The sequence below is a fragment of the Brachyhypopomus gauderio genome, chromosome 19 (genome assembly GCF_052324685.1).
Source record: "Brachyhypopomus gauderio isolate BG-103 chromosome 19, BGAUD_0.2, whole genome shotgun sequence".
Lineage (NCBI taxonomy): Eukaryota > Metazoa > Chordata > Actinopteri > Gymnotiformes > Hypopomidae > Brachyhypopomus > Brachyhypopomus gauderio.
The window spans coordinates 6978335-7006196 of NC_135229.1; the positions used below are offsets into that span (position 1 = coordinate 6978335).

At 44.4% G+C, this 27862-nt stretch overlaps 1 protein-coding gene across 3 annotated transcripts; it reads right to left on the reverse strand.

Moving 5' to 3' along the window:
• Positions 1-263: 263 nt before the first annotated feature.
• Positions 264-27316, reverse strand: eif4g1a (eukaryotic translation initiation factor 4 gamma, 1a). 3 transcript variants are annotated; one of them, XM_076982274.1, is made up of 34 exons: positions 26925-27316; positions 22827-22893; positions 22500-22619; positions 22306-22389; positions 22071-22103; positions 21581-21601; positions 20502-20681; positions 20139-20238; positions 19716-19826; positions 18983-19122; positions 18811-18903; positions 18613-18694; positions 17662-18507; positions 17454-17539; positions 16968-17163; positions 16653-16786; positions 16443-16559; positions 15791-16174; positions 11951-12097; positions 11557-11793; positions 11350-11454; positions 10890-11159; positions 10558-10672; positions 10295-10403; positions 9828-10105; positions 9022-9143; positions 8409-8581; positions 2782-2907; positions 2577-2658; positions 2391-2489; positions 2136-2270; positions 1957-2038; positions 1700-1840; positions 264-1426 (listed from the first exon to the last, which is right to left on the reverse strand). In XM_076982274.1, the coding sequence occupies exons 3-34, from the start codon at positions 22572-22574 to the stop codon at positions 1245-1247; spliced, it is 5085 nt and encodes a 1694-aa protein (XP_076838389.1). In that variant the 5' UTR covers positions 22575-22619; positions 22827-22893; positions 26925-27316; the 3' UTR covers positions 264-1244. The 3 variants fall into 3 exon arrangements, with proteins under 3 accessions (XP_076838389.1, XP_076838392.1, XP_076838390.1); XM_076982277.1 differs by lacking the exon at positions 19716-19826 and having other exon boundaries at positions 26925-27315; XM_076982275.1 differs by lacking the exons at positions 21581-21601; positions 22071-22103 and having other exon boundaries at positions 26925-27315.
• Positions 27317-27862: the final 546 nt, after the last annotated feature.

Here is a 27862-nt window from a genome sequence, read left to right on the forward strand (position 1 = left end):
TTTTAATGTACGGTTTCTCCAGCGTTTCCAGTTTCTGATGTGAAAGAAGCATTAAATCCTTAAATAATAAAGAAAAAAAAAGATATTTACATTTTTCAATAAAACTGTAATCAATGGATTATTAAGCACCTCTCACCGTCTGGAAGAAAAATTTAAATACAGGGAAACTTGCCATATCTGTTGGAAAAAAATACATGGCATTAACATCAGATATTTAAGTTTCTTGAAAAATAAAACAAAAACCCTTTAATATATATGTACAGAATGCTCCTGAAATGTGTTTTCACTTTGCAAGTAGAAAAGGCTTTTAGGATCATTTCGGTCTCAAGTTGTTTTTTTTTTCTTTTCCTCTATGCTTCAAGTTTTAATGTTCTATTAAAAACCCACCGCAGGCGTGCTCAACAGGGCCTGTACGAAGATCCCCACCCATCCATAGATCAGGGAGGCGGAAGGCAGGAATGGCGGCAGGCAGCAGGAGGGATGGCTTAGGAGGAAACATGCTCACCTTCACCAGCAGCACAAAAGGGAAGAGGGGAGGGAGGGAGGGAGGGAGGGAGGGAGGGGGGCAGGGTGTGTGAAAGTCCATCCCATTATCCTAATCTCAGGCTCCTCCCCCTCTCCTCTGAAGCACATGGGAGCCAAAATCCATCCTTTACGAGAAGTCAGTAAATACTATGTTCTTTAACTCCCTCCTTTACGATAAAAAGAATGCCAACCTCCTCAAATACACACAAAAGAAATTATTTCTTAAGAGCTCCACATTTGATCTGATGTTACAAACCTACAGAGCATGACCAGAGTCATGCTATCAGAACATATAGGACACTAATTTTATAGTATGCTGCAATGTCATAAAATCTTGCAGGTACATCTACATTGAAGTTTAGAGCAGTGCGGTTTGGGATTTTCAGATTTCTTTTTTAAACTACATAGTAATTGACAGCATGTTGCTATTAAAGCATGTAAGCATTCCTTTGAATCATTTCGGTCTCCCCATATTTTTTTTTTTTTTTTTTTTTTTTTTTTTTTACATTTTATTTCAGTTTTTTTTTCTTTTTAGTAGCCATGGAATTGGCACAAGAAACACAGAAGTCAAAAAAAAAAAAAGGAAAAAAAAAGATTGTAGTTTTTTTTTTAATCCATAAGAGTCTGTCAGAAGAGTCTTCATGAGAAGTTCAATTTGTAGTCAGAAACCCTTCTCTTCTGCGCCCTTTGTGTGCCGTTGTGGGGCTGAAGTGAGGTGCTTAGCTGTTGTCCGACTCCTCCTCAGCCTCTCTGAGCCAGGTGAAGAAAGCGGTGACGGACTTGAGGGCCACACCTTTGCCCACTTGCTCGGCTGGGTCTTTGCTGGACTCCCACTTGTAGAAGGCCTCTTCTTTGATGACATCCTCGTCATACAAGGTGTCAAAGAACGTGCGCAGCAGGTCTGACGGAGAGAGAAGGTGGATGAGAATTAGTGGAGTCATGAAGCAGGTACTGCAGCTTGTGACCTGTATCTAGGCTCTGAACTACACCCCCAACTCTGAGCGACATGCCTCAATCTGAACGTGATGAAACTTAACGAAGCTGCTTCCACTCACCCATCGCCCCATTATTATTTATGAACTGGTAACATGTGATTTAAATTTTTCAGATTTTAGGTCCAGAACAAGACAATTTCATACGCTGGCAAATATTAACCAAAAAAATGTGTACTGACTTGCTGGCTGCTCCAGGCGGACCATAAGAGCTTGGAGAGCATATAGTGCCTGCAGCTCCTTCTGCTCATCCAACAGGTACTTCATGAGGAGCTTGGCCCGCTGGGTAATCTGCTCCGCATCCACCTTGTAGGGGTACTCACCTAGTGGAGTGGAAATTCAGAAGAGGTTCATTATAATGAGTAAATTCAGTTATTTAATAACTGAAATTAAAATTGGGAAAGAAAGATGGAACAAAAAACAGACGGGTTGCACTCACATATAATAGCAGACTGGCACACTGAAGTCATTAAGGCTCTCACAAACTGGTTTGAGGCTATCTGTTGCTCGTCAAGGTTTGCCTGCAAGTTAAAAACACGTCAGCGAACCCTGCACAGTATTTACTGAGATACTTCCTTATCAGACAGTTCTGATCTACAGAAACATGTCCACATCTACCTCCACCCAGTCGTTTATCCTCTGGTTGTTGGCTTTGTCCTCAATGAGTCTGTCCAAGTTCTTGCTCATTTCCTCAGGAGTCATCTCTTTCTTGCTGGGCTTGTCGGGCTCCTCTCCCAACGTAAACTCCATTTTCTACATAGGACACATGATAGTGAGAAATTCACGTTCGCCACATCGTCAACCCTGTTAGCAAAAAACTTGATCCAATTAAAATTGGCCTTCTAGCCCCATATTCATGAGTAATTTGAGTACCCGTTCCGTCACAAACTTGTTCACATCCTCATCCTCCAGAAGGAAGTCTTTCCAATTGAGGCCGGCTTCACTCCACAAGGCTCCAACTTTTTTATGACTCTGCACACAGATCAAACATTTACTGAGGAAGCTCAACGTGGGTATATCTGGAACCAATAGCTGGTAAGCCCAGATCAGATCACTTACCAGTCCTTTACATAGCAGGTTGATTATCTGAACCAGCAGGTCAGCAGCTTTTCCTATAGGCAGCAGAGGCTTGGACACCTCTCTACCGAACAAAAGACAAAATGACCAAAAGTCAAACAACCAAGAACCATCTGATTGACAAATGAGGTTTATCTTCTGTGATTCCAGAGAGCGTGTCGGTGCTTGAGGTTTCTTGATGATTCACCTGAACAGCTGGCCCATAGGAACACCTCCCTCATGCAACATTGGGGTGATTATCTCAGCTAGATATTGCCAGATGTGAGGAATGTCGATGGCCATGTCATCAGCAACCTCCAAGATCTCCCGCAGTCTGAGGAACAAACCAGAAAGAAGGGAATGAACAATGCGTTTATTCGGTGCAGTCACATTGTTGATCAAACACTGATGATCTGATTACTATTAATGATGTGGAAGTAAATGGCTTTTAATGTTACTTAATTTATAATTAACTTGGTTTTTTTATGCTTCACTAGACATTTTTTCTCCAGTAAAGGAAAAATTAAAAATTTGGCTTCACCACTAGATGTCATAATTGCTCACACTTAAAAAATTAATCCTGAGCACAAGTCACATTTTTGCAAATGTACGTAAAAAAAACTGCCAAGGTAGTCCGAGGGATTCAGTCAGAGTTCTCCATCACCAATTATACCATTTTTCCACCAAAACTAAGAATGTTACTTCCATTAGAACAAGTCAGTGACCAATAAACATGCCACAAAAATGGAGGTTATGTTCTCTCACATTAGAACATAGCACATGTCCAAGTTATCCTAAATGAAACAAACTTCTTATTAATCTGGGCAGTGCTGTTTGGACACGTTGGACATCTTTGGACAATTTAGGGCAAGACAAGAAAAAAAAGAAAAAAAGAAAAAGCTTTAGCTGTAGCACTGTCGCTATCTGGAAGATACAACATCCTCGAATTAACCACAGATTTAGGTAATGATGGAATGAACACAATATTAGAAAAGTCTGACTGCAAAAACAAATGCAGTCAGCACTATATGTACACTGTTTATGACAACATAGTTCGAGTTTAAATGATCGGCAAGTGGTTTAGACAAATCTGCACTGACTGTTCAACTCAGAACATGGTGAAATCACGACTGGCGTGTGTAGGTAACAATGAAGAGATGGAATAAATGGAGAAGGAATAAATAAATAAAAGATGTAGAAGGAATAAATAAATAAAAATAAAAGGGGGGGGTGTGGGACACGGACAAACAGTAAACCTGTTGCGAGTTTGCTTATGGCCTCAAGTTAGACAAGCACTGGCAGTGAACTTGTAGTGCGGTGTCTTCATGCTACTATTACATGCTTTAGAACAGGGGTCACCAACATGGTGCCCACGGGCACCAGGTCACCCGCAAGTACGTCATGAGTCGCCTGCGGGCCTGTTAAAAAAATAGTTCACTATAGTGCCACATATCAGCGAGCTGCATCTTTTTTTTGCTATTTTTTAAATCAGCCTTGCACTGGTGTAAACTTGAAAATAACAATATTAAAAAAATTCTTGTTGCATGTAAAATTGTTACATATTAGATTATTAGACTCCCCGTGGTTGCCGTGTGGAGACTAACTAGCAGGCGCAGTGAAGGTGAGATGATTATTTACACCTGACAACATGGTATAAATACACCGAAATACATTACGCCAATTATTAGTAACATTACAGTAATGCATATTATAAAATAAAATTAGTGGTGGGCCGTTAACGGCGATAACACTGACAATGGCCGACCACTAATTAAATTTAACTTGCTTGCAGACCGTTTTTATCAGAGGATAAATATATGTATTTTATACGAGTTAAATTTAATTATAACTGACTGGCCTGAAAGAAATATAAATTCTCTCATAAAAACATGACGTGAGTTGCAACAACATTAAACAGCTCAGGTAAACACGCTTCTGAGAAATGTCGTCTGCTCGGCAAAACATAACGGGGCTCAATGTGCTCTATTAGCCTACGAAATCCCGCATCCTCTACGACAGAGAACGGCTGATCGGCTAAGGCAACGACTTCCATAATGTTTGGAGTAATGTCCTTTGCCTTGGCGCCATCACTGGAAAACTTTTTTGCTAGCTTTATCCAAATAAGCACCAGGTGGCGATTATTGCTTGCGTCATCACAACACATTGTTTTGGCCGTGTTGTTTCGGTGATGAAATTATTTCGGCCGAAAACCGAAAATGCAAATTTAAGCCATTTCGGCCGAAAATTTTCGGTGGCCGAATTTTCGGTGCATCCCTAGTAATCTCCACTCTCCGATGGCCAACTGGGGGCGGCTACAATGGTTAGAAGGGTGTCGGCTCTTGCAGATATTTATAGAAATAAAGTATTGATGTACTAAAGTATTAACATGATCAGTGTTTTCACACAGATTATTGTAATTAATAATAACAATTATACCTTTAATTATATGTTGTTATTAATAATTAAGGATATTCATCTATGTGAAGCAAAATTGAGCAAATTTGTGATTTCACAAGTGTTTACCAATTATTGCGGAGGGCTACCAGTTTGACATCCAAGAAGTAGCTGTTTCAAAAAGGTTGGTGACCCCTGCTTTAGAACAAAGTATAGTGATCAAGAGCAAATCATTTCATTCTATGATACGCCTTCATGAGTCTTCTTAAAGACTGAATATTGACATTGGTTTCAAGTTTAACAAGGACGTGGGCGACACAAGACAATTTCAGCGTATAGGCCATGGAGCAATGGCTTTATAAAGAGGCAAAATAAAATTCAGACATACTGATGAAAGTGAAGAACTCTGAAGTGTCTAAAAAACTGCCTTAGGGTTCACTAATGGCAAAAAAAAACTACAATACACAATGTACACAGCTTCAGTAACCAAATTTCCCCTTAATTAGCACTGATAAGCGTGACGCTGCACGTCAGCATTATATTCTACAAGACCTTTACACAAGCAAAATGCTCTGACAATTCAGAGGCTTCCATAAGCAGCTCAAAACATAATACTGGTGGAAAATGTGCTTGTACGAGTGAAGAGGTCCTGATGTGGTTAGAGGCTAGCATGGTGTGATATTTAATAGGCAGGCACCTACAGTCAGGTTTATCACTACAAGCTCTGAAATGTGGGCGTCCCCAACAAAGGTCATTGCAGAGAGGCCATGTTAGATGTTGTTGAATCTGCAGTGATACACTATGAGAATGTAAGTGAGTGTACAATCTCCACTGTGACACTATGGGTAACAACCGTCTCACTCATGACAACCTGATGTACTTAGATCCCAGAGTCTTTGTTTTACACTGAAACAAATGATCACTTGCAGAGATGGCGAAAGTGGTGAGTCACGCATTGCAAAAGTTCTTGGTCGAACATGAAAGGCTACGAACTTGTATAATTTGCAGTACACAGAAACAAAGGACATAGTGGTCACAAAAGGCTCAGTTGATTTGAAGAGCATATCCTTGAATAGTTCCATTTGACAATGCAGATCACGCAGTCATGAAAATGTTTTGCCAAAAAAGTTGTGTGTAGACATTTGACGGTGTCGTATTCAAAGCTACATTGGTTGGAAGGGCTTTGATGAGACAAACCTTGAGGAACTCTCCTGTGTGCGCCTCAGACTCCACAAATAATCATGGCAGTAATATCAGAAAACTGGAACTGTGTGGATATCAAAACTGCCTTTGAGGATGGGGGTTGTACATCAAGAGGTTGATCCTACAGTGTTTAACTCATGCAAAGAGTCTTTGTTCATCACTCTGATGTGATTCACAACCATTTTCCATAACGTTATTCCACACCTGAAAGATTCTTTTCAAGTTGTTCGAAAAGAACACAACTGCTTAAGCTATGCTGGGATGGAATTTCATACTGAGGATGGTGAAACACGAGTGCAGCAAGGTTCCTACGTAAAGAATCTTCAATACATTCCTATAAACTGTGTGTAGTGTGACGTTCTTCCATCAGCGCGGTGCAGAAATCCAAGAATGGTCAAATCCTGGAAGTTACGAGTGTAGAACTGACGTATGGTGTGGTGCATTCATTACAATGTATGGTGCTGTGCAAACTAGTCACCGTGTAAACAAACTAAACAAAAACTTGAGATCATTAAATGACCAAAATTGTGTACTGGAGAGAGCGCCATAAATATTGGTCAACGAGCTGAAGCACAAGACTGGAAATTGGTAACAGGCAAAAAGAAATAAAAAGTCTTGCAGTACACTGCTGAAACTGCATTGAGGCCGAATATGGCGGTGCACTAAAAGTAAACAGGTTTATTTTACAGAATATTTTATAGCTCCAACAATTCCATTCACGGATGCAGTTAAGAGCTTTCAAAGTGGAAGTGCTGAAAAACACTCATTTGTGAGAGACTTGAGTGAAACGCGTGCATGAACGTGCTCTGGGATGTCTGGCAGGGGGAAAGAGACGAAGTTGTAGTAGCTGTAAAAGCTAGTCAATGGCTATGAATGAGAGCCCAGGCAAGTCAAGGTAATGCATCATGGAGCAGTGGTTAAGGTTTTTCTGCGTCTCAGGAAGGGACAGATTAGTACATGGTCACGTCATGTCTAGGAAGATAAATAAAGATAGAAATGGTGACACTGAATGTATTAACTTTGCCATTGTAGCCTTAGTCTGGGCAGGCCTAACTGCATAGATCTTCCGTTTTAGGAAGCACGTCATGGCATTGTGGGTAAAATCCACATGGTACTGGAAGCACAGAGTATGCTTTGACCTCCGAGACCAGCCTTCATCACTAATAAGGCCAATGTGGGTTTACTTACAATGTGGGTCAACAGACTAGGTAAGTGATAGGCTCGTGGTTTAAATGTGAGAAGTCACCGACTTAATTTGGTCAAATACAGATGAATGAAGGTGCCAAGGACCCCTGCAAAGAGCTTGTGGGGATTTAGAGGTTTATTTTGAGTGAACCGTGTGGGCTGAGGCCCATGTGAAACACTAATGGTTTGGCAGAGAATTCAGACACCTTATCCTGGGTATAATTACATTTGGAACTTATTAGAAATGGTCACTCCCTTCTGAGAAATCTTTCGGATGGATATCTTTACATGCTCATAGGCGGAAACGTCAGATTCTCACCCATCTGTTGTCAGTCTAAAAGCGTTAGGTTGTTCAGACCAATTTACCCCGTCACTTGGGTGGTATCGATAATGCAGTCGTGTTGGCAATGCACTATGCCGAGCTTACTAGAAGTGACGTTAGACAGCACACCTTGCCCATCATTTATGTAATAGACACCAAGTGTGTTACAGCAGACAGACTCCTGTTGGAAATCAGCAAAATCATGACTCATCCACCGTGGTATCCAGCTAACAAGGAGCGGCCTGCTGACTGTTGAACCAAAAAGGGATGCTCCTAAAAGCACTTAGTAAATGAGTATGGGAACTTAAGTCTGCACAAATTTTAAACCAATTGTAAGCCTGCATTACTTGCAATTCTTGCTTCTTTATCGTTATTGAAGGATATACTGTTATTTCTTTCCATGTACGTGCAGTTTAGATGTTACCTAGGTCAAATTTGTTTGGGGGGTTGGGCTGTGATTGTGATGGCCCTGCACGAGTCAGTAAACTCTGGTGGAGTATCGCATTTGTCGTTATTGTCTTGACGAGGGGTAGGATTTCGGTGCACCGAGCCAAAGCGTGCATGGACGCAATACGACGCTGGTCACAACCATCTAATTAATTACAGCTAAATTACAAACGCAACCGTAATTAACAAGCAAAAACAGGATAAACGCAGGCGGCTCTGCTGAAACCGGAGACGGCTCCTCCCCTTAGTGGGGGAGTGGCCTGGCGTGTGGCGGCGACGCTCACCCTTTGTGGTACTGCTCCGTGGGCAGGATGCTCTTGCTCACGAGCCTGTGCAGCAGCTGGCCCATGTGCTCCCTGGCGATGGTGCTACGCTCCAGCGTGGACTCCACCCCGTTTCGCACGAACACGAAGAGCAGAGACTGGCTGTTCAGCTCCTGCACGCACTGCACCGCCTCCTGCAGGACACAGAAGGAAATGTCAGCGACACACGAACAGCACGGGGTGGTCATGAGAGTTGTACTAGCTTGGCTAACATTTATTCTGTCCAAATGCAATTGCATAAAATAAGCCCGATGGGACATTATTTCAGTTTAATCCTCAACTCTGCGTCTGATTTACACTTTCACAATATATTTTTAATCTCAGATTGAATGTTGGGACGTCTACACAGAATAATTGGACACCCAAATCACCACTGGAGCTCATCCCACTTTTTCCTCAAATGTCTCTGCTGAAGCTTTAACCAGATTGTTCCATACATCATCTATGCTGATAAATAAGGGTGCGAGGCCCCCATGTGAAAGAGGAATCCTGCAGGATTGAGAACTTACTGAAACAGAGACAAAACTGCTCCATGCACATCAGTTCAAATGGACAACACTGTGCTGACATTTACCTTCAGGTCATTGATGTGGAGGTATTCCTCAATGATGGCTACGGACTTCTTTTCCAACTCCTCTTCACTCAGAGCTGGTTTGGCTGGGGCAGGAGGTGGTGTTGGAGCGGTCTCACGCTTCACTGTGGAACAGAACAACAAATTAACATATGGAAACAATTGAGACCAGGATATCAGTCATGGACCCCGAGAATAGTTTGCACAACCTTCACCTCAACCTTGTATATACTACACCACTGTTCCATAATCGGTGCTTTCTTGACTGATGTCTTGGATCATAACGCACGATACTCAAATTAGTGCTAGTACGCATTTTTAGGTTGAATGTATCAGACCTCACAGAAGTGTCAGTAAAAGGATAAAGTACTTTGAAGAACTTTGAAGTACTTTGGGGGCAGTCATGGCCTAGTGGAAGGGAACTTGTCTTGTGACCGGAGGGTCGTGGGTTCGATTCCCAGACCTGAGGCCATGACTGCACCCCGGGCGCCGAGCTAGGGCTGCCCAGCGCTCTGGACACATGTGCACCACAGCCCCCTAGTAATCACTGGTGTGTGTGTGTTAACTGCACAGATGGGTAAAAAGTGGAGGACAAATTTCGATTGTAATGTAAAAAATCACAATTGACAAAATATGGCACACTTCCTTTTTTACATTTTACATTTTATTTACAGAATGTAAAAGATTGCTACTGATTCAGCCAAAACTGTTACCATAGGTGCTTCAAACACACAGGGGAAAGCTCCTCCCACCACGCCATCACCTCCGATGGCCCCTCCCACCACACATCCCCTGGCTCCTCCTCTCACCCATTTCCTTGCCCATGGCCCGGTCACGGCTGCCCCTCTCTCGGCTGCCCCGGTCACGGCTGCCACGCTCCTCTGTCATGCTGGCGACACGGCGCACGGTGTCCACAGCACCGCGACCTTCGCCTCCTCGGGCACGATCATCGCTCTCTCTGCTGAAGCTGCGCTTGGTGACTGCCGGGCGGTTCCTGTCCAGGCCCCTCTCTCTGTCTTCACGGCTGTCTCGCCGATCGAAACGCTCAAATCGTTCGCGGTCAGCACGGTCCTTGCTGGAGCTGCTTCTGTAAAAAAATAAAATAAATTTAATACTTGTGCACCGTTCGGTCCTCCCAACATCTCTACCCTGTCCCTCAGTGTCGGTCGGTGGCTCAGACACTCGGCAATAAATGGGTCATCTGTGAACCGCAAAGCCAGTTGAGGTTCCTGCAAGAGGGTTTACAACGAGAACAAATGGTCTTCCTGACACTTGCCTGTGAGGCACTCTGCGGTCAGCGTCCAGAGAGGAAGACGTGGATGAGGATCCTGACTGCTGAAGGGCGGAGAAGCGGTTGAGTGTGCTGGTGGCGGGTCGGCCAGATTCTTGAAAGAGGAGAGCACCAAATGAGAACCAAGGCAAAATCACGCAGTACAGGACCTTCTAGTTGACAACTGTAATGCTTGGCAATGGTCAATATGCTGCAATCATCTTGGAGGTCAGTGGGAGGCCAAGCAGGTGCTAGCGTAGTACCCTTACCCTGTTCTCCGCTGGGCTTGGCTCCAGACCCACCACTGCTGCCTTTGCCCCAGCTGCCCCATGATCCCTTGCCTCCTGGGGCGAGCAGCTGGTTGTTGAAGTCCATGGCCCCCGGCTGTGGAATGGGAGATGCAAATTATGCAAAGAGAATGTACATTTGAACAAAATACGCCTTAAAATTATGATTCTCAAATCGGCCCTTTAGGATCCACCAATCACATCTATAAAATGACATTGGTAACACCCTGCTGTCAACTCTAACAGTAATACAAAGGGAAGGGCGTCTTTCTTTTTTAGAATGGGAAACGGACAAATCCTCTAGCCTGCCGTACCTTGGTGATCTTGCTGAGGCGACTGGTGTCGATGGGTCGCGTCTTGGTAGTGATGGGCACCGTGTTCCAGCCCTCGTCCTGAGGCTGGGTGGTGCGGCCCCCCGACGGGTGCGACCCACCTCGGCCGCCGCGCCCCTGACTGGAGTCCTTCTTCGACAGCAGCTGTTGCTGCACCTTGATCTGCTCCCGGTGCTCCTCCAACTCGGCATCCTTATGGATCTGGTCGATGGTTTTGGGGCCCTGGTCACCCCTGCGCGGGACCCAGTTATTCTACCATAGCAGGAGAGAGAGCAGCGCATTCAACATGGCAGCCATCTTGTCGGTATGGGCAATTGGGAAAAACAAAATTGCAAAGGGAAGATACTTCTCTAGGTAGTCCAACCACATCTGCAGGACTGTCAATGAATCCACACTCAGATATTGAACCTGAAGTCCAATAGACAGGGGTTTGAACACTTACCCGTCTGAGGTCCAGGACGTCCTGCAGCATAAAACGGATCCTCGACGAGGTCTTCCTCTCCTTTATGATTTTCTCCATCTGGTTGAAATACTGGTCCATACGGGGCTAAACAACAAGACTCTCGTTAGCATGCTCGTGGCTACCACCTGGTAAAAACTGCAAGACGGAGCGTTAGAAGCCCAGGAATGGAGAACATGGGCACGTTACCTTGGCCTTCTCGAAATCTAGGTCCTTCCCAATAGTGGAAAAGAGGCGGCAGAGACACTCGAGGCTCTCTTCGTCGTGGTTTTTCAGCAGCTTGACAATACAGTCATGCATGATGGGCTCAGTGAGCATCTTCAGCTTGAACAGCTCGCCGATGAATTTTATATTGCCGAGGGAACGGCGGCGGGCCTTGTCCTTTGCATCTTCAAGCTCTTCTCTCAGCCGCTGGCGTTCCTCGTCCTGGCCGGACATGTCCGGGGGGGGTGTTGGTGTTAACTCGAGATCAGGCCCATCGACAATACAATAAACGCCAAATAACGTGCATGCTAAAAAATACACGCCCAGTAACGTGCACTTCAAGGAAATGTGTGCTAGTGAGATGGTGAGACGGTCGCACCTCTGATGCAGCTTCAAGCTCCTTTTGCTTGCGCTCAAATATTTCGTCATCGTCCTTGTCCTTTTCGAACTCTTTCTGGCAGCGGTTGAGAAGCAGCTTTCGGAAATTTACGGTGACTCCCGGCTTATCCGAGGTGGGCACTTTCAGCTGGGTACCATGAAGAACAAGCAACAAGTCCAAGTGAATAATGATTAAAACAAGTGAATAACTGATTAAAAACAAATGCAATGAAATGCAAATGAAAGCTGAAAATTCACTGGCCCGCACACACCACTTTACTTGCTATCTCACTTGGGAGAGACACATTCAGGTAGTTCCTGTACATTAGGGAAAGACTGAAATTAAGCCTGAAATTAAGCTACATGTCACAATGTTTAACACACATCTGGAGATTAGTCAATAAGTGAACCCTGCTTGAAATTAAGGCTGGGCAATATGGAGCAAAAATAATCTCAATATTTTTTAGCTGAATGGCGACATACGATATATATCTCGATATTTTTTCTTCCCAAAAGGTAATAACAAAGAGGCAGTAATAAGTCAAATCTACATCCCAAATGAGTTGCGCGAAGGAGAGGCAGGACAGGGCGGAAGTTGTTAAAAGAGAAACTCAAGTAAATTCACTATTCACAGTGTTGTGCGTGAACGAGTTCAAAAGAACGCGTTCATTGAACACGCTCATTTTTTCGTGAACGTTGAACTGAACGAAACACATTTTTTAATAACTTGAACGTGAATTAGTTCACATTGCGTCATGAACGGTAGACATCACTGTAAATGAACATTGGAATTTGTTTCCATTGAAAACTGAGTGACATCTGTTTTCTCTTTTGAAACGCAACGAGAGAAATTTCCTCCCTTCTGTATTCTCGCTGGTGCCGCTTAAATCATGCATCACCAGACAGAAATGGTTTTGACAGTGTGTGCGCAATGCATTGTGGGCAACGTAGTGTCCGCATGAGAATAGTTAACATACTGGCTAGTTAATAACATACTGGTTTCCGCACGACGTTACCCGTGATGAATTGCAGCAAAGCGGGGTAGGCATAGCACGTATAAGAACGTATAGCGATTTCTAGCTTGTACTTGTCACGTCTGGCTCCACCCCCTTCTAGTCTCGTCGTTTTTATGTTTTCCTCATTCTTGTTATGCCCCTCTGTTTCAGCTGTTCCGTGTTAGCTCGTCAAGTTTTACAAGTGTGTGTGTGTATTGCCTATGTCCAGACTATACTTTGAGGGATCATTGTCGTTTCTTTAGCTCCTAGTTGGTGTGTATATGTCCAGACTATACCTTCAGGGATCATTGTCGTTTCTTTATCTCCTAGTTGGTGTGTATATGTATAGACTATACCTTCAGGGATCATTGTCGTTTCTTTATCTCCTAGTTGGTGTGTATATGTCCAGACTAGGGTTGCAGCGGTAACCGGTTTCACGGTATACCACGGTATTAAAATGCACGGTTATCATACCGTGTGCGTTTGCTTATTACCGGTAAAAAGCAAGCCAGCGGAGAAACTGACCCGCGCATGCGCAACTCCTCTCCGGTTCAGCTACTCAGCACACAGCAGTGAGAATGGCAGAAAGTGCATCAGACTTAACACATTTTTTTACAAAAAAAAAAAGCTAAACTAAAATCAGTGGCGAAAATGACGTAATCGCGGTGGCTCCGCCCGTGCGCGAGGGTCTCGCGCGCTGTCGATTCGCGAGGTCGTACACCTCTCGAATTTTTTAACTTTGCGCGCTGCGCCTCAGCGCAATGAACAAAGTCACGTTTGCAGGATTCATACACGTTTAAAAGGTGGAATTAAAACACTTGTACGTCACTTTAAAGGTCCGTTTCAATATTTCCCAGCACCTTAAACTTAATTAAGTTAAATATTTATACATATACTCGAAATAATTCGCTTTTTCATCACATTATTTAATGGTTGTTTATTTCCAAAACGCCCAATCTTAACGTCTTCACGTTCTCTCATGTTTTGTCCTGGAATTAAAAGAGGCTCGTATTTGTTAACGTAAGACAAAAGAACTGTGCGGAGTCGCGTGCTACGGTCACTAGTGAAAGTATAAACCTAGCTTTTTATGGTCATTGCTTTCACTGGATGTGAAAGACGCTATTAATTTACATGCGTTCAAATTCTAACGTACCTGTTTTTGATATGTTAAAACCAGACTCGGTGTGAAAACCTTAAAATAGAAATCTCTATTGTGATGATGTCAGAAATAAATCCTCTCTTCCTGCAGTATCTGGTTATATTCCAACTTGGCAGTACAACGGACGTTTACAACAGTTGTTGATCAGACACTGACCCAGGCTGAGTTTATCAGATATTAAATAATTTAAACTTAAATAATTGTACTGAAATCCATGATTTAGGTTTCTCTAATTTTGCAGTATTTATATAAACATGTGTACAGCTTATTTTTTTAAAGGACACATTTTGTATACAATAGTTCCAGGTTTCTACAATAAATAGTTAATTGAACAAAAATAACTTGTAATTTCTTTAAGGGTCGGTGTATCTTTTAATAATATACAAACTAACTGTGATACCGTGATAACCGTGATACCGCGGTATTTTCTGAGACGGTTATCATACCGTGAAAATCTCATACCGTTGCAACCCTAGTCCAGACTATACCTTCAGGGATCATTGTCGTTTCTTTATCACCTAGTTGGTGTGTATATGTCCAGACTATACCTTCAGGGATCATTGTCGTTTCTTTATCACCTAGTTGGTGTGTATATGTCCAGACTATACCTTCAGGGATCATTGTCGTTTCTTTATCTCCTAGTTGGTGTGTATATATAGCCTATGTCCAGACTATACCTTCGGGGATCATTGTCGTTTCTTTATTTCCTAGTTGGGTGTGCACGGTATTCACGCCTTATCTGCGATTCGTGGTTTTGATTAGCTTCGTGTTTGTGTATGGTTAAAGTCTCTGTTCCATTTTCAGGTTCGTAGTGGTTTAGGTTTTCAGGTCATGTTTGGTCTCCTTGTTCTCTAACGTGATATCGTGCCTGGCAATACATGTATGTTCTGTTAGACTTCATGTTCATGTATGGCCGTTACTTGCTTCCCGTGTGTTTGTTCATGTCAGTGAATGTAACAATTTAGTTGTAGCCTACTCTTGTTTGGTCTAGTTTTGTACCCTTGTCATTTCTGCTGCCTTTTAGTGCATTAAGCGTTAGTTCTCTATTCATCATGCCACGTCATTCGCGGTCCACTCGCGTGTCGTCTGCAAATGTAAGATGTGAAATAAAATCTAATGAGATTGTACTATCTACTTCGCATTTGTGTCCGCCCCTTGATTGCGCAACAGCCAAATCGTGAAAAAAGTATTTGAATATCTCACGAAAAAAAGTAAAATGAACTGAACTTTGAACTAGTTCATAATTAAAATTGTGAACTTTGAACGTGAACTGTTCATGAAATACTTCCACACTACTGATGTAGCTCCTCGTTTAGGAACTAAATCATTCACAGTGTGAGCACTGCTGCTCTCTCCGCTGTTGGCCATGTTTATTTTGCGCGCTGCACGCACAACCTGCGTCCTTGCATCATAATGTCGCGATATAGCGAAATCCTATCGAATAAAGAAATGTACCGGTATTTTTGTGAACGATATATCGCCCACCACTACTTGAAATGTATAAAAATAAATAAGGGAGGTGGGCTTATTCATGTTAAATCATGTGCAACTGAAAGCAATTCATTCCTCCCCATCTGACATCAGAAGGCTTAGGAGAATAGTTACTCTACTCTGACACTCACTGAACTGACAAGATTGAAGTTACGAGTGGAACCGGTCATTCGAGCATGGGCACATGCACACTCACCCCCATCAGGCAGCGACACATGTTGGCGTAAGCCACCGAGAAGTTGGGCTCGGAGATGGCTTTCTCAAAGATGAGGTCGATCACTCCTTTGAGCCTCTCCTCTGTGTCAATAGTCAGCTCAGTAACCTGTTTCATCAATGGCTCGAACATCTGCGGCGTGAGCTTGTTGAGTACACTGCGCACACGACGCAGCAGGTCCAGGGTCTTAGCCACCTCAGGGTCGTCCTCATCGGGTTCGGCCGTGCGCGCACGCGTTTTCTTTGTCGAGGGCTTCCACGCCTTCTCAGCCTTGTTAAGTTGAATATCGTCGCTGAGCGAGACACTGGCGATTATCTTACGCGGTTCCCTGCGCTGGCCCTGCTGTGAGCGCCTCGGACCTGGAGGCTGAAGGTGGGGAAAGCTTAATTAGGAAGGTCAGTGCAAATAAGTCCCATATAACTCAAACTAAGGGTGTAACCAAGCAATCGCAATAACTCCAAGTGAAACTAGCTTAAAAAACACAAACATGGCTAGTAAATGATCTAGACACTAGAGCAAATACAATGATGCTCTAGAATGTAGAATGCAGACCCCCTAACTAGCCTTAAATCATTTCCAAGTGCTTTTAAAGTGAGAATGTATGTGTGAGATGTTCCTCCAGGTAGAGACTTACAGGTCCGCGTCCTGCTCCAGGAGGCTGCCTGCCCAGGTTAGCAAAAGAGGGTGTGAAGTCAGGCCCACAGTTCATCAAGCGACTTGGATCCAAGGGTCGCAGAGGTGTCTTATTAGCCTATAGTGTGTTGTGGAAAGAAAGACGGATGAAGGCTCGACAATGTCAAGGCGTGGGAGAAAATCTGTGTCAGTCTTGGGGAGTGACGCTTACCTTGTCCAGAACAACTTCAGTAATGTGGGGCAGGCCCTCAGGCTTGTGCATGCTAGCACTGATGAACTGGAAGCGCAGTAGGAACTCTCTATCGTACCTCTTCTTCTCTTCGGGGTTGATGGGCTTCCAGTGCTCTGGTGAAAGGGCCAGAGGAGGAGTCACTAATGCAGCCAAGTTAACATTACCTTCCAGGAAATAGAAAACTGGAACCTTTCACAGATCTTTTCAATATCAGGGACCATTTTAGAAAATGGAGAAGTTTCTGGAACCATCTACACAAGTACATTTACTTAAGACTGGAGTCTTTGCCCTCACCCTCTTTATACTGATACTTCTGTTCAGCAGACTTGGGCCCCTCAGGCTCTATGTTCTCCATGTCCAGCTTGTCCTCCTTCTCCTCCCATGTTTCCTCCGACTCCTCAGTGGGCGGAGCAGCAGGCACAGAGGGGCGGAGCTCCAGAGGCTGGGTCTGAGCAACTGCAGACTCGGGGGTGGATTCTTTCTCTTCGGGCTAAGGGGGAGAAGGTTACACAAACATCAACACATCTACATTTCAAAAGTCCACCGGCTACAACCTTTCAGAGCCGCTCGTCTCTGCTCAGCACCTGAACGTGCGGTCAAACCCCGGGTGCTGTGTATGTACACCCCAACTTAAAAAAGCTTGACCACATGGTCATGTACATGGTCTATGGAAAATGGTCATACAGAAATGGTAGTGACTGCTATTCTGGCTTTTCATAGACACATTTGCCAAAAGTAGGTGTTTTCAGCTTTCTGCCCATCATCAAGAATGGCCCATACCTCTTTAAAGGCATCCAGGACGTCTCCCACATCCTTATTATTGAAATCCTTCAGTTTCTTTTTCTTCTTTGGCAAAGGCATGACCGCTAGAAAGAGAAGATAGCTGGTTAGGATCCGCCTTAGAACACCACTCGTCAGACTTTGGTGAGCGCACAGATATCTGTAAAGACATTTTACAGGTTCTGTTGTGACCCACATGTGCCCTTACCTTGCATAGTCGTCTCGTCAATGGGGCTGCTTGAGGAAAGGACGGCGGCTTCCTCTTTCACCTCCGCCACCAGCGTCACTGGCGCGGGAACCACAGCAGGGTCACCACCCTGCAGCGCCTGAGGTTCCTCTGGTTCCATGACGGGTTGGGCGACGGGGTTGCATTCACCTTCCTCCTTCTCCTCCAGCAGTTCCTCGGGGTCCTGAGGGAGGCCGTTGAGAACGGGAACGTTTTCAGGCTCATCAACGGAGACCTCGGGCTCAGGAACAGGTGCCGCCACCGAGGATTCGGCAGATGCGGCATCGACGCAAGTTTCCTCTACGCCGTTGGCTATTGGAGAGGGAGCATCGTCGTCGGTCGCAGCAGCAACTGCCGAAGGCGCTGGCACAGGGTCGGAGACCGATGGTGCCATTTCAGGCAGCGGCTCCGGCTCCTGTTTCTCGACCTCCAACTCCGCCTTCTCCACCTCAGCAGGGATTTGCTCCACATGGGCCTCGACAGGCTCCTCCTTTTCCTGGGGAACTGCTTCAGACAGCAGTGGTGCATCCAAACTGTCGCCCGTCTTGGGCTCAGGAGGGGTGGGGCTGTCTGCCGGAGGAAGGTCCGTCACATCAGGTGGCGGAGAGGGAGACGCCGAAGACTCGGGTGGCGGTGAGGGAGACGCTCCAAGATCTTCATCCGAGTCCTGACCAACAGGCACTGCGCTCAAGAGTGCGGCTGGCTGGAGATCCCGGCACAGTTTAGGCTCGGCTGTCAACGTGGCGGCCACCACCAGCTCGGGCGTCTTGGATGGAGGCGGGGGGGTCGAGGCAGCTGATGGCATAGCCACAGGCTTCCCACGATCATCTGAACAAGGTGCAATTTCACATTTTTTATTAGTTCATTTTAGTTTTTAAGGTTAATAAAAATACAATAACGTAGTACAATGAAATTAAGAAACAAAACATTTACCTGGTCGAATCACTACAGTAGATGTAGGAGGCATGCTCTCACCATTGGTTTGGACTTGACCTCCCGCCTCTGCAACTCCAGTCTGATGGAAGGAGTTTGGAACATTGTCATTATGCTTGATACAATTTTGGTCCAATTGGACCAATAACATTTTAGCCTAATATTAGCATACACAAAGGCCTTGCGTACTGAGCTCACCTGAGGGGGTGTGGGAGTAGATGAGTTTCTAGCGCCGGACATGATCTCTTCCGTAATATCCTTCCCACCCTGATTGGGGTCTCGTATTCTAATCTGTGGGACATGGTTTTGGGGAAGTGAGATCATGCTCATATAAGGCATTCTCAAGAAGGCAACTTTTTCAGCTCCTCACCTGCTTGCGCTCCCTCTTGTGCTGCTGGGGCGGGGCGTGCTGAGGTGGCGGGGCCTGCTGCTGCTGGGCGGAGCTCAACATGACAGATGTGGTGGGCACTGAAGGTTGGTACTGTGCCTGTGTAGGGTAATACGGCGCACCTGGAGAAGGAGACAAGGCACAATCAGATAACACCTTAGGCTCCGCCCCAATGTGGAGAGGGAAAGGAAGTGTTTTTCTCTCCTTCATTTCCACTGGCCATTTAACATTTAACTTAAGTCCACAATGCAGGGTTGCACAGTTGCAGTATGGGTTTACTTGGAAGTGTTTTAATCTCAAAATTTTGCCACCAAACGTAAAGGTACGCTCCCACCTACACCGTGGGTTCATCCACATGCAAGCAGCAAAGTTAAACGATTAGGAGCTTGACTGGGTCAAACTAAAGCAGAACAAACCAAACAGAGAAGAAACATGCACGAAAGACCCACGGCTCCAGCCAACGACACGGGGCAAAGCGAACAGACCAGACTCAACATGCTGCTCTGCATTAAAGTCCATCTCTAGTGGAATGCTGTATTTGACAAAACTGCATTGCCTCATGGACCTGGGAGTTAGTAGAAGGCTGCCATGGCAGCAAATGACAAGTGCATGCTCCAGAATATTTTTCCCCCCTCCTTTTTTCACAAAAGGCACCATGGTTGCGATGCATGAGGACAAAGCAGCAAACACAGGCAACCCTGCGTACCAGACTCACCGGGGTAGCCCTGAGAGGGGAGAGGGGTGGCGTGCAGAGAGAGCCGGCCGTTCTCCCGGCCCGATCCTCTCCCCCCACCCCCTCGCCTCTCCCTCGCTGCCAGCGAGGCCTCTGAATTCAGCCCGGGTGAGGGGGGACAAAGAAGGGGGGAGAGAGAGAGGGAGAGAGAGAGAGAGAAAGACAGAAGGCAGAAGGTGAATGACGAGATCCAGCACGAAGCTAATGTTATAAAGCACAATGGGGTTACAGAATCAGCAAAGAGAGAAGAGACAAAGAGGGACACAGGTATTTGTCCTTTAAAAAAAAAAAAAAAAAAAAAAAAAGAGGGACAATTAAATGGACACAAACCAGAAGTGGAGGACAGAATCACTGGGGTGACAAAACAGAGAGAGTGAGTGTGGTGTTTCAAGAGCCTCTCCTCACCGTATGCAGAGCTGCTGTCGGGATAGGTGTTGGAGTAGAAACTCTGTGGTGCACTGGCCACAGGGAACTGCTGGGCTGAGGGCACGTATGGAGGGCGGTACTACAAGACACGCACACAGAGCAAAGGACAAACAATTGGTCATCAGTTTCAAAAACAGCAAGCCATAATCTCAGCTCGGAGAGGTAACAACAGTTTTCCTGACTAACACCAGAGGTCACGTTAAAATTCCCCAATAACTTCAGACTAAAAACCTCATGGCCCTCCTACACATCAAACATACTACAAAAACAACGTTGTGCGTTTATTCACGTCGATACCATCCCTGTGTCCCAAACAGAACCTCAATGGCACTGGAGCATTACCTGTCCAGGTGGGAGAAAGTAGGCGGCGCCCTGAGAGTTGGGGAACTGCAGCTGCTGCTGAGGGATCATCACCACCTGGGAGTTCTGGTACACGTGAGCGGGCTGAACGGTGCGGGGCGCACTGCTGGGCGGCACCCGCGGGGCACCGCTGGGCAGACTGGGCCGGTTGGGGTAGAACGGCTGTGGGTGGAAAAGAACAGGGGTATTCAGGATGTGGCGACACGCACAAAGGCCGAACTTTAGCCCCAAGGTGGAAAACGTCCTTCCTCGCATGGCCATAGTCACATCCACACCCCACCCCACAACGGAACCAGTTCTACCATGTGTCAATATGGGAAGAAGTCATGTTTCAACAACAGTGAGATGCAGTGCAACTGACAAATTTGCCACATCTAAATTAACATTCTTCCTAGACACTCGAAACAAGCTCCACTTTAAGCCACGCCCCACACCTAATGTCATTAGTTTTGCCATCATAATCTACATGTACTTTCAAGTTTGTCATTAAGCACGGGGGGGGGGGGGGGGGGGGGGGTGTTTTGCACAACGCTGCCTCCTCATCTGCACCTCAGCACACTACAAGCAGCAATTGGTTTAACCTTCAAGCTCTGGTCACAAATTGGTTTGATCTGGCTGACAATAAATGAGACACTCAGTATATAAAGGAAACACAACACTAAAATATTGAGACATCTGGTTGCTACAAGGTTCGCACTGTAAAACTCTTGCATATCCTTTTAATTCACACACGTGCAGTAATGTTAATTCTACTCAAATATACTTTCAGCAAGACCCTGGGTTCATTGCACCAAAGTAACACACACTATTTCAGCAATTCCTGCACAAAAGCAATTTTGTTTCGTCATCATGGCATACTGTCAGAACCTAAGGCCTGTATCATTAGCCATTTCATCTGCAGAACAAGAAGTCCTTGATTACGCGACAACTGTGTGGCAGTTACGCCAGAGAGCTGTAGAGCATCAGGGAATGCAGAGAAGACGCATGAACAGCTGTATGGAGCATCACACTGGTTTGACACTGCAGAAATGAGAGGAGGAGGGAGAGAGAGAGGCAGTTACCTGCAGTGACCTGAATCCACCCTTCAGCCGCACCACACACAGCAGAGAGGGAGCAGAGAGAGGAGAGACAACGCACCAGAGAGAGCGGGAGCGGGTCGGAGAGACAGGCAGAGACAGAAGGACATGAAGCAGCAGTTAATCAGTTAGCTGTTAGCAGCAGGCACAAACAAAGCAGACGTATGCATGCATCTGGACTGGGGCTAAAGGACCACAGTGAAGCCACAAAGCAGACTGCACTTCTGCTCTGAACGGAGCGGGTGCTGCTCGAGGCGTGGCCAATGCACCCAAAGACCTATCAGTGCAATGTATGCTGCGCAAAAAAAAAATATAAATAAAGCCCACAAATGTAGTGTTGGGTTCGATGTTGTACTTGAAAACGACGTGTAACAATGCAGTGGGTCGCTTAGGGTTTCACGCTTTCCAATTAATATTCCTATTTGATATCTATATTCAAGAGGTTGTTAGTTTTCCCAGTGAAAAACGTTAGTACCTGCTGATGTAAAGCACGTGGCCCTGGGGCAAACTGGTGGAACGGCAGAAGAAAAAAAAAAAAGAGAGAGCAAGAGGTCAAAGTTCACAAGAGGCAAAAGGACAGACTCTAGCTTGCATGCACAGAAACCCTCAAACAAACGAAGCGGAATTCAGAGCAGACGCTTAGCTTAGTCACAAGAAGCACAAACGCCTTCCCAGATGATTGAATCATGTGTGCGTAGGGTGCTGTATACCTGTCTGGGTTGTGGTGCAGAGTTCATTGGTGGAGGCGGTGGGGCAAAGACAACAGAGGGAGGCTGGCCAGGGGGGTATGCACCCTGCACAAAAACAATGGATCAAACAAAGCAAACAAAGGTGACTCATTGGCCAACTGGCCACTGCTGCTGCCACAGCTCTAGGACAGATGTGCCCATTTATTGGACCTCACCTGCGACAGTCCAGGGGAAGGAGCGGGGTGGGACAAAGAAGGGGGTCCTGCAATAGGCTGTGGTGGTTTACTCATTTCCCGTGGTTCTGCATGAGGGGGGCCTCGGACCTGCCTGCCAAACTGGAGAATGAGAGTGCGAGTCAGGGGAGAAAAGACAAAACGTCTAAGAAGGAACAAAAGGCATGAGCCAAGCAGGTGCTTTAAAGACAAAACTGCTTCAATTTAAACAAAGGAATACACAGAATTTTTTAAAGGTGTATGAAGCAGTATGTGTGCACAAAATATCCCAACAAAAATAAATGGCAAGAACGCTGAAAGATTACATACCTGTGAAACAATATTGTTAATCTCTTCGTATTGGCAGGTTCACAATGAGGTTCTTGTGTAGTGTGTCCTGTATCAGATAAGACAGGAGAGTGAATAAGCAGTGCAGTTTAAGCGTTCATTTAAATTAAAGTGCTTGTGCTCACTTAACAGGTTAGTGTCCACAGGACTCAACGACCATACAATTCAATTATAGTCAATTACAATTAAAATATTACTTTAGCAACACGGTAAAACATTGAGTAAGCAAAGTACAATGAGCGCCATCAAAAAGGCACACACACTGGGGCTGTGCGATTAGATGTCCAAGGCAATATCCATTTTCTGTGTGGCAAAGGGTGGGTGTGCACGGTCTGTATTGATAACAGCAGACCCCACCCTCTCAAACTTTTGAATGCACACAACCTCCAAATGATGACGTCTGAAGAAAATTAGTAGATGCCGAAGGACAAACATTTTCCTTGAAGCAATATCGCATCCAAAACAATTCAATCATGTTGGGGTCTGCGACTCGCGGGTGTCAGCGTGGATACCAGCTGGAGAGCCCAAGACAGGAAAGGTTGGGTGTTTGATGCCGAAGGGTCGCGTGAAGCAGTGACCTGTCTGACCTCTCACGACCCCTGGCACAACACAAGAGGCCTGCCACAAACCAGCTCTGGGCTCTTGTTGGATCCTGACAGATGGCAGCCAATAAGCTCCCCATGAAGAGCACTACAAAAACCCAGTGGGTCTGTTCTTTCAGGGAGCAAGAGAGCAGGGTGGGGAGGCAGGCTACTCAGGGGTACATGGGTAATGTAGTCCTGAGCAATCTGTATGATATTCTACCCCTTTTATGCTGGAAATTTTAAAACTCATTTATTTACTTTGGCTTATTTTGATGTACATTATTAGGTCTTATTTATATACGTTTTAATGAACAGGTTGAGAGGCCTCACAAAGGATCCGTTTGCTGTTTTATATTTTACGCATTTTATAAAATATATGTATGCATGTGTGTAATAAAATGTAAAATGTGAAATATACATATATTTGTAAAGAAAACGGAGCAAAAACATCCTTTGTGAGGCCTATCAAATTGATCATATGACCCAAGCTTTTCATGCTGCATGACTTCATCCAAACAGCTCAGCCTGTGTGAGTGACTAAGACTATGCACTCCGATCAACCTCCACTCAGTCAGCACCGCTGAAGAGGAATTAACTTGCGCTACGCATTACGCAACATGAATGCTGACGCAGATAAAAGGTTTACATATGCCAACAGCTATCGCTAACAGTAGTGTCACTGATGCATTCTGCAGTTAAGAGGACCTTCCTTTTCCATTGGGGGTGGGGAGGTTGCAGTGTGGAAGATGTTGTTTTACGGGGGAGGTGCAGGGAAAACACGACCCCGTGAGCCGCAATACACTAACGGAGCGGCCGTAGGCTGGTGAGAGAGCAGGTTTCAGTTCAACGGACTTCAATGGAATGTGGATGTCTGTATCAGCATTCAAAGAAGCACCTAGTGATACTTCACCCTTAAATGTCAAACTGAGTAACTAGAGCTTAGGGCCCCAATATAGATGTCAGGGATTTTGTAGACAGGACTTGCTCAGTTTCAACTTAATTGCTGTGTAGTTCTGGAAATTGATGTTTGAATATATTTGAATACAGATCAATTTTCTGGCACAAAATAAAAGGGAGGTGGGGGTGGGGGCATGGTGACATCAATTCAACAAGGGCAGACAGAGGACACCACCATTAACGCCAAGTGAAACCATCAACTGTAGGGAAGGAGAAACTCATACCAGAACCCAAAATCTTCATAGATGATAGGCCTATGTGTCTTCATTTAAATTCAATTAAGTGACTTTATTTGAGACTGGATTTACCAAGAAGACAACCAAGTACCACTTAGAACAATGGGACGTTTCAGTCAAGCAACTCAACCCACACACACACTGACTGATTAATGGCTTCCAACATTTCCTTTTCTTGATCTTAATACAAAAATAAATGAATGATTCTCTAATCATGTACCAAAGTTCATCTACATAAGAATATTAGCTGTTTATTAGTTTCACTAGAGGCCATTGTGTGATGCAGTGTAATGTCATCAATGTTGACAGTCTTTTGTTTAGAATTCATCAGGATTTTCCTTTGTTTCTATACAGAATTTATCCTTTTTGTGCCAGCAAGCAAATGCAAGATGCTAATTGATGGTAATCAAGTACTTTTGGCTAAAAGTAATTTCAACTTTCTGAAAAAGGTTGCTGAAAAAAATTCAACACTGAGGTTTAAAATGTCAGAGAAAGACCTTAGATAAGTATGATTAAAAAATATATATTCCAGTGTGAAATTTTGCTGATCCTCAAAAGAGTATCACAGAAAAGGCTAGTGTATGCAGCTGCCTGACTAAACACAAGGTCGCTCAAATGCACTACACAATCTCCTCCAAACATTTAACAAAGATAGGGCTACTCAGGTTCATAATTAATATACTTAACTGTTCACAGTCCAGGGTTTCTTCTACCTTATATGATCTTCAATTACCACTGTCAGTTATCAAATATTTCTGAACGTTATTTCAAAGATAGAAAAACGAGTTTACAAACCACCGTTAGTCTTTATCACAAGTTTTAATAAAATAACTAAAAACAGAGGCAGCATGATCAAAGATGATAGAAATATGCATGATTTTTTGAAAAATGTTTTAAATTCAGAAGTTTTGCACTTAAAGCAATGAACTGTGAACGTTAAAATAAGAACGACTGCACGTGAATATGAACGTTTGTCAATAATGCCCAATATCGAACAAATGTACATCAGCAATAGCTTTAAATTGATTTATTTAGGTTAATGCATTAAGAATAAAAGATATCGAGTAAGATCAGAAAGTTAGCAAGTAGGCCCGACTAGCCCACCGTGAGCAAAATCTGAGGACACACGCTAAGAGACGTGTCACACTGGAGCCGGCTAACACTCAAACTTTGCGGTTAGTGTTAGCATGCTAGCGCCCATATGCTTGTCCCCAGGTTACGTTACCGTAAATTTGTCAAGTTAAAACGACGAGTCGTCTTTTGCGCCCGAACCATCTCCAAACCCGGGAGACGTGCGCTGTACGACACCAAACTTTTAGAAAGAGCCACCGTATATCTAGATAACTAGACAAGTCAGAATGAGGACGCGGCCTACTATTTAATTTGGGTAGCCGAGGCCCACGATATTATCCACTTGTAATCTGACCGGATTCAATGTAACATCAATGTAATCAATGAAAATCTCTAGTAGCAAGCTAACTATTTATAAATTTAAACATGTAGCCATCACACGTTTCCAATTTTCAACGTTATAGTGGTAATATATCTAAAGGCGTGTGTTCACGGTCTTGTATGAAACGCAGTGTGGTACCAGGTGATTAACGCTAGCCAGAATAATATTGGTTTGTAAAGAATACTCGGCTAGTCGCGGCTCGCTAAACCCGTTACTAGTGAGAAAGTAGCTCCGCGACGCGTCACAAACACTCGGGGTTCCATTTCGCGTGACGTCCTAACCTCAACTATGACGGCACAATGGGACGAATTCCATCAAGAATACATGAGTGGTGGTCAATTCCAAATGCCCACTCAAGCCCATCAAGTCGGGTTTTAAATAGAAAACCATGATGGTTGTCGGGTCACATTGGTTTGCAATGTGACTTCTTCAAACTAACTGCTACCGATAGTTCACTAGCTAGCAAATCTTTATAGACCCGCCACTTTCATAACTTTATATTAAAGTACAGAAGCGAGGATTAAAGCTAGCTAGCATTCAAGTTTGGATCAGGATCAAGGCAGTGCACGTTTGTTAAATAACTTGAATGACGTTGAGATGGGAATGGGAGGCAAGAAATCTAGCTAAGATAGTTAGCTAGCTAGCTTGATAACCACCTGACAGTTTACACGATATCTTGTTGCCAGACAGACAGGTACAACAGTTTCTTAGACGGGTAGTTAATAATACAGCAAGACAGCTAGCACGCTAGCTAGCAACTCTCACGAGATTCAGGGCCCACTTGGCCTTCGTGATTATAACCAGCAGCAGGCAAAATTAGCTAGCTAGCTAAGGCGTTGGGATTACTCACCCGGTGTCTCAGGAAGATAGGAAAACTTGAAGTCGAGAAATAAAAAATGTGCTATTTTTGTGATTTACTGCAAGAACTTTGCACGTCTTCAGATCCGAGGGAAAGTGTGGTAAATCGTTGAGTCGTTGGCTACCTGCTGTCACTTTACGTTTAAATCCCCGGTAGCGTGCAAAGGCAAAAAAGTGACAATATATAAAAAATGAATAAATACAGTTTTCAGAAGTATTTACTGATAACTTGGTTGCCTCCAGACCAGCCCTCTTGACTGGAGGTCCATATTTAAGGCGCGGATGGTGACGGATTGCCAGAAAATTGACCACACTTGTCTGATTAAGCACGGATTACTGGAGAACCATGGTGCAATACCTCACTCCCCTTGAGTCCGCAGAGCCGGACGGAGCGCTTAGGAAACCGCGTGGGTACTTCCGGGTTACTCGGGTTAGGATTGGGCATCCTAAGTCACATGACAGGATATGAATGAATAATAGGATAGGATAATAAGAGTCTGAACGAAATCACGTTTAATTTGTATCGCTAACCAAACTAGCTATTTTAATACTATTCTTGTCAAGTAATACAATTGTATTATACTAAAATGATAAATCAAATTATAAACTGCTTATTCCTTGTAGAAAAATAATCTCATAGTTTACATTATATAGTAATAGCCTGGATTGGTATCAAATAATAAAACATTTACAGCAGGAATATGAAATTAACAGAAAAATGTCTTTTGAAAGCTCGAAAGTTACATGACTAAAACAAGAGGAAGAAGTGGGAATGACAGAATACATGTCATCATAGGATACTGCTTGATTAAATTAACAGCAATTTCACATTAATCATCACAAACTGCTGGTCACTAAAATGACACACTGAAGATTAATTTGTTACTGTAGAGTAACAGTGTTATCATTATATAAAGTTTCTGTAAGACA

Excerpts from the sequence above, each read along its gene's own strand:
- eif4g1a (XM_076982274.1), bottom strand. The coding sequence starts at position 22,574 with ATGAGTAAACCACCACAGCCTATTGCAGGACCCCCTTCTTTGTCCCAC. Across the intron at positions 12,098-15,790 it reads TGTGTCGCTGCCTGATGGGG|CTGAAAGTGCCCACCTCGGA; the intron begins GTGAGTGTGCAT and ends CATGGTACCCAG. Across the intron at positions 2,659-2,781 it reads CCTATGGGCCAGCTGTTCAG|AGAGGTGTCCAAGCCTCTGC; the intron begins GTGAATCATCAA and ends TTTGTTCGGTAG.